The sequence below is a fragment of the Saccopteryx bilineata genome, chromosome 1 (genome assembly GCF_036850765.1).
Source record: "Saccopteryx bilineata isolate mSacBil1 chromosome 1, mSacBil1_pri_phased_curated, whole genome shotgun sequence".
Classification (NCBI taxonomy): domain Eukaryota; kingdom Metazoa; phylum Chordata; class Mammalia; order Chiroptera; family Emballonuridae; genus Saccopteryx; species Saccopteryx bilineata.
In genome coordinates, this window is record NC_089490.1 from 203102330 (window position 1) to 203119313 (window position 16984).

The 16984-nt window shown below is 43.3% G+C and overlaps 1 protein-coding gene across 9 annotated transcripts in view; it reads right to left on the reverse strand.

Annotated features, from left to right (window-relative positions):
* BLTP1 (bridge-like lipid transfer protein family member 1) overlaps nucleotides 1-16984 on the reverse strand; it is a 143718-nt gene that overhangs the window by 31282 nt on the left and 95452 nt on the right. For all 9 annotated transcript variants that reach the window (XM_066233732.1, XM_066233805.1, XM_066233743.1 and 6 more), the window contains 10 exons: nucleotides 15300-15506; nucleotides 13303-13541; nucleotides 11483-11727; nucleotides 10718-10823; nucleotides 8605-8702; nucleotides 7448-7633; nucleotides 6291-6459; nucleotides 4659-4870; nucleotides 3003-3201; nucleotides 1509-1568 (listed from right to left, as the gene is read on the reverse strand). In XM_066233732.1, the coding sequence (XP_066089829.1) occupies nucleotides 1509-1568; nucleotides 3003-3201; nucleotides 4659-4870; nucleotides 6291-6459; nucleotides 7448-7633; nucleotides 8605-8702; nucleotides 10718-10823; nucleotides 11483-11727; nucleotides 13303-13541; nucleotides 15300-15506 (1721 nt within the window). The remainder of the gene's footprint in view (nucleotides 1-1508; nucleotides 1569-3002; nucleotides 3202-4658; nucleotides 4871-6290; nucleotides 6460-7447; nucleotides 7634-8604; nucleotides 8703-10717; nucleotides 10824-11482; nucleotides 11728-13302; nucleotides 13542-15299; nucleotides 15507-16984) is intronic.

The following is a 16984-nucleotide window of genomic DNA, read 5'->3' on the forward strand; positions in this document are numbered from 1 at the left end:
CTGCTCCCGGGAACCTTGGGCCCCCTCCCACGGCCAAGTGTGGACCGCCACGGTGCCCCTCACCAGTCCGTGAGGGTGAGAGTCGGTGCTGGGAGACCAGCAAGCCTCCCTGGAGGGAGGGACTGGTCCTCCTCCAGTGACGAGAGACTGGGCCCCGAGCTGCGGCAGCCTCGTCTCTGGCCACGTGCCAGGTCCTCGGTGACGAAACCAAGCCCCAAGGGAGGACGGCAGCTGGATGGTCCTGTGACGAGGGTCTTGTCCCAGCAGTTCCCGGGGCCCTGAACCGACCCGGCTCCTTCTCTAGAGTGAGACAGCCGTTCCCAAGTTCAACTGTGTTCTGCAAATGCCCTGCTAACGTTCCCACTGTCGGTTAGATTGGTTTGAGTGGCTCTCGTCACGTGTAACTAACAGTCCTGACAAAGCCTTTGCTGTGGACTTTGTCTCAACACGTATGTTCACCTCGGTCATCCCCCTCCTCTAACCTCGCTCGGGAAAGCGCCCGCGCTCCCCGCCCTCTGTCTGTGGGGCCGTCGCCTTGCTGTGCTGCACTGCGCTCCACTCAGGGACCATCACTCGGGCATAACTGGGGCTGGCTTGGGGGGGGCACAATGAGGGGGGAGAGAGACCTACAGCTTCCTTCAGGAGCTCCCAAGCCTCCTGACACTTAAAAGCCTTTTCATAACTGTCTGCTTCAGCTGAGCCTCATGTTACACCAAGCGAAACAGTATAGAGAGAACTTATTTCTTCTACAATTATCCCCTCACTGGTTTCCTAGGGTCTCCTCCTCTCTCGTTCCGAAAGTGTCTCTGGTACTGCCACCATCTGCTTTCTTGCTCAAAAACATTCAGCGGCTTTCCCACTGTCCACCAAATTAGGTTTGAAGTCCTTGCTCTGGGATTTAAGATGTTCCTCATCTTATTTTTCACCTAACTTTGTTCCAGCCAACTTGGACAACTAACTAGACTCTGTTTTGCCATCACAAACATTGCAGAGCTGTGACATTCTCCACCTGAATTTCCTGACTTGTACCTCCCTGTTTTTGCTTAAGAAACAACAACTTGATCCATCTTTCAAGTTCCTCCTTGAGTACTTGTTCTTCCATGAATCTTTCTCTGATCCTAGCATCCTTCCAAATTGGGAAGTGTTCTCTCCATCCTATAATTTTCTGTAGCAATTGGAATTTTCTATTTTATTGGACTCATTCGCATTAGTTTAATTATGCCACAGAGCCTTAACTATATCATTAAAACTTATATTTATATAGAAAGTATATCTTATTCATCTCTGTCTTCCCTAAAACACTGCATCGATCTTGTGTAGCCCAGGTATATTATTCATAATTGTTAAATTAAAATATGCTAATGATTATTACAAATGTTTTTAAAATTTTAAGAATACCAGAATAACTTTCGTTAAAAGATACCTTCACCATTAATGTAAAGGTAGAAAATATATAATGGCAAGCTTCCCCCTGACATGTAGCAAAGTAATGCCAAACGTGCACCCACCAGCTGCGGCTTGTCCTGTAGTCCGGGAACACACCTCATAGGTGCCGTCGGGAACCACACCTGCACAGAAAGCATCCCCAAATGATTTTCAATGAAGTTACGCTTGTGATCAAATATTGTGCTGCAATTGTTCACCTAGAGCAGCGGTTCTCAACCTGTGAGTCGTGACCCCGGCGGGGGTCGAACAACCAAAACACAGGGGTCACGACCCACAGGTTGAGAACCACTGACCTAGAGAGTATTATTACCAAAACATAAACAGGCTTCTCCAGGTTTCAGTTTCTAACCTGCAGAATGAAAGGGCTGCCTGAGAGGACCCAGGGAACCTACTTAATATCTCAAAGTATTTTATTTTAGAATTTTAAGATTTGGCCCTGACCCATTGGCTCAGTGGTAGAGCGCTGGCCCAGTGTGTGGTTGTCCCAGTTCGATTCCTGGTCAGGGCACAAAGGAGAAGTGACCATCTGCTTCTCCACCCCTCTCCCTTCTCTCTCTCTCTCTCCTCTCTGGAGCCATGGCTCGATTGGTTCAAGCACGTCAGCCCCAGGTGCTGAGGATAGCTCCAAGGAGCCTCTACCTCAGGGCTAAAAATAGCTCGGTTGCAAGTATGGCCCCAGATGGGGGTGGCCGGGTGAATCCTGGTTGGAGTGCATCTGGGAGTCTGTCTCTCTATCTCCCCTACTCTCACTGGGAAAAAAAATAAAAAATAAAAAAAACTACAAAGTCATGAACTAAGAAAACCCAGAATTGGAAAGATTTTCTTTCACTGAAAAGGAGGAAAAACTGTGTAAACAATGGCAATTAATGAGCAAGTGATCAAATACTAATTCTGGCTCACAAAACTGACAGGAATTTTAGGTTACAGCCTTTTATTTTTCAAATATAATTTTTCTTCATTATTAAGGTTAATGATGACTTAGTAACTCTGCCATAACATTTGAAATACTAAAATAGAAAAAATAAACCCCTACATCTTCAAAATAGCTGCAAACACAGCTTTAGTTCTCTCCGACCTTGGGAATTACAGAGTCGAAGGAGTTCACACAATTTACACTCTGCATCATACAAACATGGATTTATCCACGTCAGCATTAATGAAGGCTAGCTTCCTGCTCCTGGTTACCTACAAGGGTTCTATTTTACAGGACAAACTGGATTTTACACTTTCTCTCAAGGTCCCCACAGACACAGATACTTCATCTGGTCACTTGGGAATCAATTGCAGGAAAGGTCAGGGAGAACACAAGCCTCCCAATGCAGCCCTGCCCACAAGAGCAGCAGCTTGGTCCACGTACCAGCACCGCTGAACACTGCCGCTCTTCACAGATACGCTCTGTCTGATCTTTTAAAATAGAGATAGTCCTCATTTCACAAAGGCCAATAATATTCCTATATCTGAACACCCTTTACTCTTACCAATGAAGACATTAGTTGTTGTTTTCCTTTAAAATTTTTTAAAACTTGAAACCTCGCCAGCAAGTAAAAGAAACTCACAGGCATTCATCACGAGATCCCCGCGGATTTCCGGTTTCCAGTCGTCCCACGATGTCTCAAAGCCGTCCGCGAAACGGATGCAAAAGTTTTTGAAGTGCCCCTTGCTAACCAGAGACTCCGAGGAGCAGGCGGTGATGAGGGTGCTTTCGATGGTCAGCACCAAGGCAGAGCCGGTGTCGAGGTCTCCGGTGTGGTTAGACTGCAAAACATATTGCAGAGGACAAAAGGTGACAGCTCTTTAAATTTAGAAGTTCATGTAGAATTCACAGGCATAAAGATCTATAAAGGGGGCCCTGGCCGGTTGGCTCAGTGGTAGAGTGTCAGCCTGGTGTGCAGAAGTCCCGGGTTCGATTCCCAGCCAGGGCACACAGGAGAAGCGCCCATTTGCTTCTCCACCTCCCCCCCTTCCTCTCTGTCTCTCTCTTCCCCTCCCGCAGCCAAGGCTCCATTGGAGCAAAGATGGCCCGGGCACTGGGGTTGGCTCCTTGGCCTCTGCCCCAGGCGCTGGAGTGGCTCTGGTCACAACAGAGCATCCGCCCTGGAAGGGCAGAGCATTGCCCCCTGGTGGGCAGAGCATCGCCCCCTGGTGGGTGTGCCAGGTGGATCCCGGTCGGGCGCATGCGGGAGTCTGTCTGACTGTTTCTCCCCGTTTCCAGCTTCAGAAAAATACAAAAAAAAAAAAAAAAAAAAAAAAAAAAAGATCTATAAAGGGTCAAACCAGAAAGCATCATTAAAGAGCAGTGTAGAAAGATACCTACTTTTAAAAATTAGATTGCTCAAGTGAAATGACTTTTTTTTTTTAAACTAAGTTTCAAAAGGCTAATTATCTGCTTTTCTATCAGAAGCTCCTGTTTTCACTGTGGAGAGCGCTGGTCTCATTCTGACCACCACCCTGGTGTGCAGAGTCTTCCTGCATCACGTATGTCATTGAACCCTTACCATTCAACTCCTCAGAGACAAACATATGACACATTGCTAATCCTCAACCCCGAGCTTGTTCTAACATCATCTTCCAAACAAAATACTAAAAGGTAAATCCATTCAGCAACTGCTTATAGGCCCCTGTACTTGTTATAACTTCTTGGTCTGACATGGTTTCTTGTCTTTTCTCTCTCACACACATGTGCGTGCAAACATGTGATTCTGAGAATTGGTGCCAAATTATGAAGAAAAAATTCTTGTTTTATCCAGGTGAACACATGCCATGGAAGTTTCATTACCATTAAACATCAGCTTAAAGGCACTCTGCACTTCCCTACCCTATGTTAGATGAGGTTATTAAACATTATTGAATAGTAGTCTTAAATGTTCTGTTTCTATTTTTTAACAAGTATATGCCAAAGGCCTGTTTGCTAAAACAACATGAACAGTAAGAAGACTCTGAAAACTGAGCTGCTTATTGGCCAAGATCAAAATTCAGAGTTATCAGAGGAGTGTCAGTCTCCCCACTATTCTGAGGCACATGAGTGCCTCAGTCTTATGCGATTCGCATTGAATACATTGTAGACGAATGAAGGGGTTCAATCTTACTTGCTATCTACCAAAGTCAAGTTATAAGCTGTTGTCATGGAAAATTTATTGAGATACTCTATCTCCCTAGGACTGGAAGCAGAAAAGCCTGGCTCTGAGTGGCCAATGGCAATCTGAGCTTCGCACCTGGGCAGCATTTGTGATAGGCAGGCAAATTCCAAGGTCATTCACAGTGAGCTGCAGGAAGAGTGTTCCGAAGGCCTGGGCGGAGGTCTGCTGGATGCCAGGCAGCATGTCCACCACCTCCTTGGTGGCCGTGTGGATGTCCTTGTGCAAAGCCATCCGTTGCTCATTCCAGTTGTCATATGCAGCCTTGTAGTTCAGCCAGAACAGCACAGCTTTTGATGAGTAAGGCAGGGCAAAAAGAAATTATAAGTCAAAACTGTGAAGATACAGGGCAGGTTAATCTCACGAGCTGCAAAGTCCCATGGATCGATAAAAATTTCTCCCAGAAAACTGTAGTCTTAGAACTGGAAAGGATCTAAGAAGATATCATCAACCTGAACAAGGAGAAAAAGCAGAAAGCAGACAATTGCAAAACAGCAGGAAGAAGATAATCTAGGTCTACAGTCAGAGAGGCGGGGCTTAGAGAGAGGTCAGAGGAGCACAGTCAGAGAGGCGGGGCTTAGAGAGAGGTCAGAGGAGCACAGTCAGAGAGGCGGGGCTTAGAGAGGTCAGAGGAGCACAGTCAGAGAGGCGGGGCTTAGAGAGAGGTCAAAGACATCGGAGTGTGTCACCAGAATGCATTCTGAAGGAGAGCCTTTGTTTAATGCTGGCGGTGTGTACAAGGAGCCTAAAGAGGAGGTGAAGAAAAAGGGGCCTGAGGACAGGGAAAAGCAAGGGTGCCTCAGTGACAGGAGGAATAGAAAGTACTTCAGCTGCTAAGAGAGGCTGGTGGGCTGAGACATGGAAAAGCAGGCACTGGATCGGATGTAGTGGAATGAAATGTTATCTGTACCATTGCCAAAAGGGCAGCTTTCACACTGATCTTACCACCAGCCGATGCCCACCACCAACTCAAACCTTAAGCAGCTTCCCAATGGTTCTTCGTTACTTCTAAAGCACACTGCCAGCCTCTTTTCCCAGCATGCGCGAATAGACCTTCTCCACCTACTCAGCCTATCTCCTGTTACTTTCTTCTATGAAAGGCGCTGCTGTACTTAGACCTCTGTGCTCAGATACATCCGTTTACGCTCTCTCTCATTTGGCAAATATTTAGTTCTTGCTGTACATGTTCTAGGCCGTTGGAGACAGAGGCAAATAAGACAAGCCTTTGTTTCCTTGTCTCCCTGGCGAACTCCCGACTCCAAGTCAAATCTGAAGAACTGGCATCTCCTCTCAGCAGTACAGGTGAAACTGGAGACTCCCCGAGACCCCAGAACACAGATCCCTACCTCTGCTCTGTGTGTACCTGGCTCCTCCCACCAGACCGTGGTTCCTTCCGGAGGGCAGGGTACCGGTTCCCTATCCAGCGGCCACTTCCACACAGCACACAATACCCGCTTAGAGAGTAAGTGAATAAGGACAACACCACACAGACGGTGCATTGGTTACCTCCAACCAGAAATTTCAGCATTACAATCCATGTAGATAGAAAGCAAGTACTTTGAAAAAGTAAAATGAGAATAAGCGAGAAAGTCTTGGGGTGTGCCCGTTTCGGACGGAGGATACGGTTTCACGGGGGAACCGCCGGTGGCTGTCACCTGGAGTCACCAGAGCCGCTCTGCTCCCACAGGCCAGCCTGCCTGGCTCGCTCACCTCGGTCGAAGGCCACAGGCTGTGCGTACACGATCGGTCTGTTCAAGGTGATGAGCACTGCCTCCCTGTCTGAAGAGCCACTGATTTCTTCTCGGAGGGCATTCCTTAGCCCAATTCTGGTCTTAAAGTAGGCAACCTGATGGAAATCGGAACCAGCTTCCTCATAAACCTAAATGAAAAGTTCAATGAAATCAAATAATGGAAAATGTTTTAATTAAAGAAACAGTTTTAACACCATTAATGATATTGTGCACCACAACAACTATAGTACATTTTTCTCAATTTCATTCACCAATGATATGTACCTTATACTCTCCATCAACACCTGAAATTAATATACAATATGAGTGGGTATTTAAGAAGTATAAAGTCAAACAATCAAGTTCACATAAAATCTAGAATAAAGTCTATGTTGTGAATGGCAACGTATTAAATGTTTCAAGATCATTAGATCCTCATTCCCCTCTAAATGTTTTTATTTAAACAAATTACTGTTTCCTAGAGATGACAAGAAATTTTTGTTCACTTATTCCCCTATGCATTCTTTAATATAGGCATTTGATTTTGAGAACGTGACTAGTATTTTTTAATTGGTTCTTCAAATCGTAGAAGGGGAAAGCTTAAAATCTACATAATTTTAGCAAAATAAAAACAAAATACCCCTATAGGTTGTGAATAATTTTTATGAAATGCAGTATGATGAACTGCTGTGTGTATATATATATATATATATATATATATTTTTTTTAAACTTACATGTTTAACATTATGGTATGCAAACCTTGCCAATATCATGGAGTAGCTAAGAAACTTAGTAACGTTTTAAGAACTAACCAATGTCAGCAAAGAGCATTGAAATAAAAACAATGTTTAACAAAATAAAGAGAAATTATAAGCAAATATTTATGAAGACACGGGATTAAGATTCATGTGATTGCATCTGCACTAAACTGTAACAATATACCACTAAAATACTCAATTAAATACCAAGGTAAAATTGTAAAGGCCTTCATAAATAAATATCTATTAGAATTTACAATCAGAAATTTAGCAACTTAAACTAAATATTTTCATAAATATAGTGATACTTAAAGTATTTAAAATTGATGTGTAAAATTTAAAAGCCACAGTCTAATGTCAACACATTCCACACTTACCTGATGTTTGACAATTTGTCCTAATGCCAGATTTAAATCCACTTGGCATTTACCAAACAGTTTCAGGTAGCTGCTACTTCCTGGTGAGGCTTTGGTTTGCAGTCGGTTTGAAAGTTCCAGTTCAATCAACCCAGTTTCAAATCTCACCGCTCTCATTGATGGAGTTGTAGCTGTTACCTGAATACCCTAACAGATTAAGTGTTAGAAGGAAAAGAAAACTATTAAGTCAACAATGTCCACCTGCTCAAATGAAAACTTTCAATATATGATAAAATGGGATGTTTTAAAACATGTATAGGATGTCTAATAAACTGATAAAACGGCCAACCTTCTTTAATTTCTTGTTAGTAGGGACTTGTTTAGCTATTAAGTTTCATTTCAGTATTTGGTATTTAAAATCTAGACTCTCCATGGGTTAAATACATTACAATTAAATAACTACTTGGTAAAAAAATTTTATTTTTAAGAACACTAATGTCTTAAATATTAGAAATATTAAGGTTTCTAGTAGGTATCACTATTTGTGTGTGTGTGTGTGTGTGTGTGTGTGTGTGTGTGTGTGTGTGTGTGTGTGACAGAGACAGAGAGAGACAGAGAGAGGGACAGATAGGGATAGACAGACAGGGAGAGAGATGAGAAGCATCAATTCTTTGTTGCCACACCTTGGTTGTTCATTGATTGCTTTCTCATGTGTGTCTTGACTGGAGGTTACAGACCAAGTGACCCCTTGCTCAAGCCAGCGACCTTAGGTCCAAGTTGGTGAGCTTTGCTCAAACCAGATGAGCCCGTGCTCAAGCAGGCGACCTCGGGGTTTCAAACCTGGGTCCTCCGCATCCCAGTCCCACACCCCTATCCACTGTGCCACCGCCTGGTCAGGCAAGTATTACTATTAATTGGACAAGTGTACAAAATATTTCTTGCAGGCTGATCTAAATATTCTGCACAGAAGGGCATCCAAGGTTTTTGAAAATGCAGACTACATACAAACAGAAAAAGGTCCTAAAGGATATTCAAACAATTGTTAAAGCTTTTTCTTTGGATATATTTCATTTTTATTTTCTTTCTGGCATATTTATGTATGACGTGAACTCTCTATAACAAACATGCACTGGTTAATTAGAAAAATCCTAAGCATGGCATTGTTATCGATATGTCACCTTAAACTGCAAGTTGAGGGAATAGAGTAGAATCTTAGGCTTATCTCCATCTGCGGTTCCCTCGTGTTCGTTCCAGAGAGGGATTGGCTGCTCCCCACCTGAAACAGGTAAACAATTGTGGGTTCCGGGTCATTTCTTTGAAAGGAAAATTACTATTTTGTGCATTAAAAAAACTACCATAAAAAAGTTATTTTCTTTGCACTGATAATAAACCCAATCTTTTGAACAGGTTACATTCCCTGATGCAGATGCATGTAAGACAGGGATAACGCTGTGTACACAGTTTTAAGAACATTGTATAAGGACTAAATTAAAGCATTATCTATTTAATTAAACCAAATGTGATTCTACACCTCAGAGAATATATTTGAGACAAAAAAGTAATGGTCACTGCAGCATTTACAATAGCCAAAATATGTGAACAACCCATGTCCATCGATGGATGAATGGATAAACAAGATGTGAGACAGACAGACACACACACACACAATGGAACAGTACGCAGCTATAAGGAAGAACTCTTGCACTTATAACAACATGGATTGGCCTTGAGGGTATTATGCTAAGTGAAATAAGTCAGAGTAAGATAAATACCCTATGACTTCACTTAGATGTGGAATCTAAAACAACAAACCTCACAGATACACAAAACAGATATGTGGAAGGAAGCTAGAGGGGACAGGAGTTGGAGATGGGCAAAATGGGTGAAAGGGGAGGGGGGCAAAGGTACAAATTTTCAGATATAAAATAACTAAGTTGTGGGGACATAACAGACAACATAGTGACTGCAGATCATAAAACTGGACTGCATATTTGTTTTTGTTTTTGTTTTTTTTATAATTTTATTTATTTATTTATTTAATTTATTTATTCATTTTAGAAAGGAGAGAGAGAGAGGGAGAGAAGAGAGAGACAGAGAGAGAGAAGGGGGAGGAGCAGGAAGCATCAACTCCCATATGTGCCTTGACCAGGCAAGCCCAGGGTTTCGAACCGGCGACCTCAGCATTTCCAGGTCGACGCTTTATCCACTGCACCACCACAGGTCAGGCAGGACTGCATATTTGAAAGTTGCCAAGAGAGTAAATCTTAAGAGTTATCACCACAAGAAAAAAAAATTAAAACTTTGTATGGTGATGGATGGTAACTAGATTTAGTATGGTGATCACAGTGAATACAAATACCAAATTATTATGTTGTATTCTAGACACTAATATAATAATATATATTAATTTTACCTAAAAAAACCCACCCAATTTGTAAAACTTCTATTGGTTTTGTGTTACTCTATCACTACCTTCACTTTTACCTAGTGTCAGAAAAAATTTCTTAAAATTTTAAAGGAAACACTCTACCTCTTATAAAATGTACTGCATAATTATCATTTTGGTTTATAGAAATATCAGACACTATTATATTAGTCACATTAATTCCACAGTTTTTTTTAACTTATTATGAATTAAATTTATAAATGTGGCTTAACTATTATTTTGACATGATCATACTGATACTGGATAGAGCCTCAAGAATTGTTACACAGTGCCATCTTGTTTTCTACCGTAATTCCTCTTAATACCTCACCTTGTGAATTAAAAGTCAACCAAATCTATATTCCCTGTTAAAATGTAAAAAGGTGATTAAAAAGCTCAAATGTAATCTACACTTGAGGGACAGCAATATATAAGGGCTGCTATAAACAATCCACCATGGAGCCAGCATATGGTCACCGTTGGATACAGGTTAAGGTGACAATCTTTATAATGACCTAAATTTTGCTCCCAACTAAGTCAGAGTAGGTTGGTTAGTAGGCATACACTCAGTTCTTTCTCTCTCTCTCTTTCTTTTTTGGAAGGTAAGCATAAAGGAGCTCTGTGAGGTTTACAAGTCACGGACATATATACTACACATGACAAAAGCAGTAAGTAAAAGACTCTGTAGGCAGGAGAGGCAGGAAAGCCAGGAGAGGCGGGCATGCCTTGTTTTCAGGGAGTCCCTCAACAATTCTATCCCAGTGACAAGACCAGCACTCACACCACTGACCCACAGACCACCACGTCCAGGAAGAACAGAACCCCGCTGCACTACGCTCTGTGCTAAGCATTGCAGGTCAGCTCACCAGAGACTTTTTGTATCACTTCATTCACTTCCTTCATGAACACTTTCTGTACAAACACCAAGTGGTTTAGAAGATCAGTTGTGAGATTATGTTCAAATGAACCAACCTGCCAAACCAAATCAGAATGTTAGTTTAACACGACTGACTGAATTAGTTTTACATGCATCTTTTGCTCACATAAGCAATCCCAAACTCTGTACACAATTATCTACATACTATTTCACAGTACTCTGAAAAAGGGTTAACAATATACAGATTTCCCAATATTTTATTGGCCTATTATGGGCCACTCTCCTGATTAAAAAAAATAACAGTAGCCAAAAAGGTATAAAAAATCATTTGAAAATAAATAAAAATTATACTTAAATTGTGTAACCTGCTAATTTCAAAATTGAAATTTTATCTAGAGTTATATTTATTTTTACTGACCACTGCTATACTGTTTGAACCACAAATAAATACCTTTATAATAAAATGAACCATAAAAAGATTGCAGGGGGGATGTGAAACCCAGTGTGAGAAATATTAAATTCAAGCATGACTAATAAACACATTTCAATAACCCAACAGGGCGAGAGACAGACACACCCACACACATGCGCGCGCGCACACACACACATGCACACACACACGCGGTATGGAGTTCTATAGGATGAATGATTTAATCATTTGCCTTAAAAGTTTGGGTCACTATATCATTCTGGCATACCTAAAGTCAGAAGATGTCTAATTACGGAGAGGAGGAAAACGAAGGCATGAACTTACTTCTGCCACACAGCGCAGGTAATTTCCCTGCAAGTAGTACCCTTGTTTTGAAGGCAGCTCGTCGATGCTCCACGCCTGATCAGAGTAACTATCATGCTCTTCCATTACGTACTTCCCGGACATGGTGACAGGAGGCAGGTTGAGGCTGGCAGAAGGAGGAATGGTGGACATATCTGTGGCAGAAACCTTCGAAGTGAAGCGCAGCCTGTGATTCGGCAGCTCAAACGTGAACCTGGTCTGAGCACCTGCAGGAAGGAAGAAACTGCTGCTCACTCGTTCTGTTCCAGGGCTCCTGGGCATGCTCATGCTTTAATCTACTCAATAATGGTGCCTAAGGAAAATGTACACGTGTCTCAAAACCCAGTACACTGAAAGACGTGGGGAAATGTTCTAAATTTGCTTGTATTTCCTACTTTAAATACATGGTTACTATAGTCAATAAGTATTATGAGGCCAGCAAGAATTACGTATTAAGCCTCCTAGGTGCCCAAGATTGTGTTAGGTGCTAGAGAAACATATCAATAGAAGGTAGAAAGGAAAAAAATTTCCCTATTACAAAGAGTTCTGACAAATAACTCAAGTGCAAGAAGACTGCATCAGGACGTAGCACTCGCCTTAGTAAAACCAACATCTATCACAAAGTGTCACATGGCCGTGTACTGTATACACATGCCCCACTCCAGCCAACCAAGTCTACGATCCTGTTCTCTACAATGTACATTACCAACTCTCCCCACTCAAACACCATTACAGAGACTACCTCGCCTACATACATGAATATAAACATCCACATGTTATCTACTCATAATGTTCTCAATTGTGCCAAAAATAATTTTTCTTCAAAATATCATACTAATAGTCACCTCCTTTATGACACAGTCTCCTTCTTCACTCACCACACAGTGATGTGTATACCAGGGATGACTTAGCCACAAACAGAAAACTGTCTCACCAACTGGTGCTACTGTGGATGGCCACCGAGGTCCCGCCTGCTCTGATGCCCCAACTCAGTCCTGCGCCTCCCCGATGTCCGCTGGCAGGCTGCCCGGATGGGGACCGGCCACCGCAGCAGCTGCCGCTACCGTGACCACCACCAGCAACACCAGGTAGAGACCACGTCTGACCTAGCCCTGAGCCTCAGGTCATCCCTATAACTAGTGCAGCCATGCTTTTACTATTTTTGTCCTTTTCTTCACTTCAAGAAGAATGACGGGTCCTGACCTGTCTGGATATTTGACAGTACATCTACTTTGCTCCTAAGTGTTCTCATCTTGCTAGTTCTCAACTGCCGAATAGGCTTTGTAGCTGCTGCTCCTGTTGACTCTCGTATTTCCTGGGTGCCCTGAATGACGGACCAAGATGAGCCTACATTACTGCCGACCCAGTATCTGAAGGCCTCACACCGGGACCACCAAGTCCCGAAAACGCGCTTTCAGGTGCCTCTGTGTCCCATAACAAAGAGACGTCGATGTCCAGAAAAACCCCTCAGTAAAGACAATCTGAAATGCTGGGGGTGGGAGTAAACACACACACACACACACACACACACACACACACAATACAGACACACGCATGGATTCATGAGTGCACATATGAATGTTTTTAAAATTATTAATGTAATTTATCATGTTAACAGAATAAAGGAGGCATGCTGACAGTTTGTACCTGACTGAGGAACATCATTAATGAAACATGAAAGTGTTACGACTAGAATTATTTAAATTTTCACAAAACACCTATAAAACCAAATCTCCCTCTTTGCCAACCTACTGCTAATTGCTTGCACTGCCATGTGCAAGGCTGACCAGGACACGGGCTACCTGTCACACCGTGGCTGCGCATGCGCCCCATCTTGTACTCAGCCCGCAGTGAGGGCAGCAGCGCAGCCCCGATGGCGATGCCGTCCAGCATGGTGCTGAACTTCAGGACCAGCGGCTTCTTCTCCAGGCCCTCGGGCAGCTGAGGAAACTCATTTGTTTCGATAGGAGTCTGATTCACACTCGTGGGAGTTTTCTCAGAAAGCAGGGGCGTTGCAACATCTTCCTTTACAGGCTGTGGGCTACAGAGCAAAAAATAATACCATTTCAAAATGATACATAATGATTACCACTTTATTACATAAAATTACTGGAGTTCTCAGTGAAAAGTAGCAAAAATATACTGTAAACAGCTGTTTTCTTTCTAGAATCAGATCATACGAAGACTTTGTAGAAACAGCCACTGAAAAATGATGACCCAGAGAATTAAACAAAAACAAGGAATAGCAACAGAAACTGGAATGCCATAATGCCCCGGCCGCTCACACCATCAATGTGAGACTGGACTCGGACCCAGGCTTGTCCGATTCTGGATTCCAAGACTTCAGCATCCGCCCTCTGTGCTGACTGAAGACTGTCGCTCCCACTGCCACGACTGTCACAACCACCGCTAATGGGGAACACCCACCCCCACGGTACCCGAGTGCTCCCCAAGCCAGGCCCTGTTCGGATTGCTGTGTGTTTCACACCACTCCTCTCATGAGCTCTTTGAGCACACACTCTTAGCTGCATTTTGTAAATGAGGAAGAGCAGCCAGAAAGCGGTAACACTAGAAACCAGGATTTGAATTCAAGTCAGTCTGACTCCCGAGCCTGACTTTTTTTTTTTTTTAACTTTTTTTTTTCCTTTTTTGTATTTTTCTGAAGCTGGAAAAGGGGAGAGACAGTCAGACAGACTCCCGCATGTGCCTGACCGGGATCCACCTGACACGCCCACCAGGGGGCGATGCTCTGCCCACCAGGGGGCGATGCTCTGCCCCTCCGGGCCATAGCTCTGTTGCGACCAGAGCCACTCCAGCGCCTGGGGCAGAGGCCAAGGAGCCATCCCCAGCGCCCGGGCCATCTTTGCTCCAATGGAGCCTTGGCTGCAGGAGGGGGAGAGAGAGAGAGGAAGGAGAGGGGGAGGGGTGGAGAAGCAAATGGGCGCTTCTCCTGTGTGCCCTGGCCAGGAATTGAACCCGGGACTTCTGCACGCCAGGCCGATGCTCTACCACTGAGCCAACCGGCCTGGGCCCGAGCCTGACTTTTTAACTGTAACAATTTGTGGGCAATACAAGACAAGGAAAAATTCCTTCAGGTATAAACTAAGACCCATGTACACATTCTGTATTTCATACTCCAATGTCAGGAGAAACATACAAATTATTAACACTTAGGCAACTTCAGAAATGAATTAATATTATATCAGAATTAAAGAGCTATATAGAACTGGAAAAATCTTTGCTTTAGGACACCACTAACAGACACACTAATTTTTTTATCTTGTAGGATAAGAAAAAAAAAACTTTTTCATTCTTTTACTTATATGTTTATCAGTTATTCATTAGTTATAGCTTTGCAGACTGGTAAGGAAGCAACACAGACCCATGTACAAGGGCTACAGACACAGGGAATAAAGGTAACACGCAAGGTCCGGATTGCTGCCCTTTAAAACATTTATGTGGCATGATCATACTCTGCCTTGAACCACGTACAATCATGTCACGTGTGGGACATGAGTGGCAGTCAGTTCACTTTCTACTAGCACTTCCTGTGATGCCCACAAATCTCTAGGCCGGGAAGCACGACGGACGCAGCGCAGAACCCTGATAATGGCGCCTGTGACAGCGTGCGATGCCCAGTGTCATCCACGAGCACGTGTGGCTTCTTTCTGCCTGCCCCACTGTCCAGCGTGGTCAACACTGAGATGAAACCCTCTGTCTTCCCCCACACAGCTGTTTCCACAGAGAAGAATGACCTGAAGTGGTCCAGAGAATGGCAGAACATGACATAGTAACTCACACTGTGGTCGGCTGTCGGATGAGGTCAGAGATCTGCTTGGACAGCTGGTGAGAGCTCCGAACCATCATGCTGTGCAAGGTGGCGGGGTGCTGGGGGATGTTGATGCTGATAGCCCCGACCTTGACCACGGCGGCATTGTTCGTCCTCAGCCCCCGCTGGGCACTGTACAGGGCCTGGGACTTGGCAATGCTGCACTTCACCACGGTCCTGGGACAGAGGAGGGAACCACTAAAATACAGCCAAATAAAGAGAAACTGCGAGAAGTAGTTCTGAGAGCAAGACAGAAGCTTTTAAACTATGCATTAAACTGAACGACTTAAGATTTCTCATGTGTTTGTCATATATTAAAGAAATAAGTATTCTAAAGATATTGAAATATATTTATTCTACAATGTTGCTGGATACACCAACTATTCTATTGTAATAAATACTATATGGAATAATATGTCAGTGATCACATGTAAATGAAAGCATGCACAGTGACACATGACATACATACAACACACAAAATTCCATTTTCATTTTTTATCTCCACTCAGAACTCCACTTTTCTCCCCCGACTTATTTTAGAGATCTGTACAACCACTGAGAAAGCACAGACACTGACTGTGAAAAGATAAAAATACTCAATATACCTCTTAAGATCTAATCAGAAAAACTAATCTACTGTATTAAAGTGTACTAAGAGAAATTAACAGGAAGGAAGAAATTAGCTTGGATTTTCTATTTTTAGTGAGTGACGAAAAAACGATAGAAGTCCAATTCACAACGAGTCACTACTGCTTAGTGAAAACTGCAGAGTTTTACTGGTGCAGACACAGAGCAGAGACGCCACTTCCTGACTTCTCGTTCCCGTTGCAGCAACTGGAGCAGCACCCAGATGCTGCGAAACGAACAAGCAGAAAGGCATGCAGCAGGAGAACAACTCAGCTCGGCGACTGCGGCGCTGCACAGACAGCATGTGACAGGTCACACACATAGAAGCCCTGACAAAGCAGTCTCTGACATTCAAGAAAGGTCCCTGGCAATGGACTGCACCAGCAAAGGCCCAGGGAGTAAAAGGATAGCTTCTGAAGCAAATAATATCTTTCAAAGAGCAAAGGATTCTCAAAAATAGATTTAGCAAAACACGCAAAATGCAATTTCATATTAACACGTCAGCTCACAAAATCTTATCTCTACTTAGGCTGGAGAGAAGATTCATGAAGAATTTATTTACAGTCTCAAGGACCTAAAGAATCAGCCCATCACATTTATTCTTCTGCTAGAATAAACCTTGAGAAGCCTCACAGTAGCTCTCTATCAGAGGTCTTATTACTTATGAACAGTGAAATCTAGGTATTACATAAAATTCACAAGTAGCTATTAGAGAATTAAATTGCTTTCTTCTATAAAGACAACTGCTTCCCAGAGCTAATCACTGACTAGAAAAAGAAAAAAGGATTCAATGCAATGGGTCTAGCCAGCGTAAGGGCCTGGCCAGTTCCGGGATGCTGACTAGGTCCACCATGAGCCTCAGTTACAATGGGCACAGTGCCTTATTGGGCAACAACTTTTCCCAGCCTCTTTCACTTGTGTCCAGGCAACAGGGCCTTAAAGGTAGGCCAGCCGTCCTTGTCCATAAAACAGGGTGAGCGAATGACTTGAGGGTCTCACTGTCTTTATCTCCACCCCCACCCATTCCC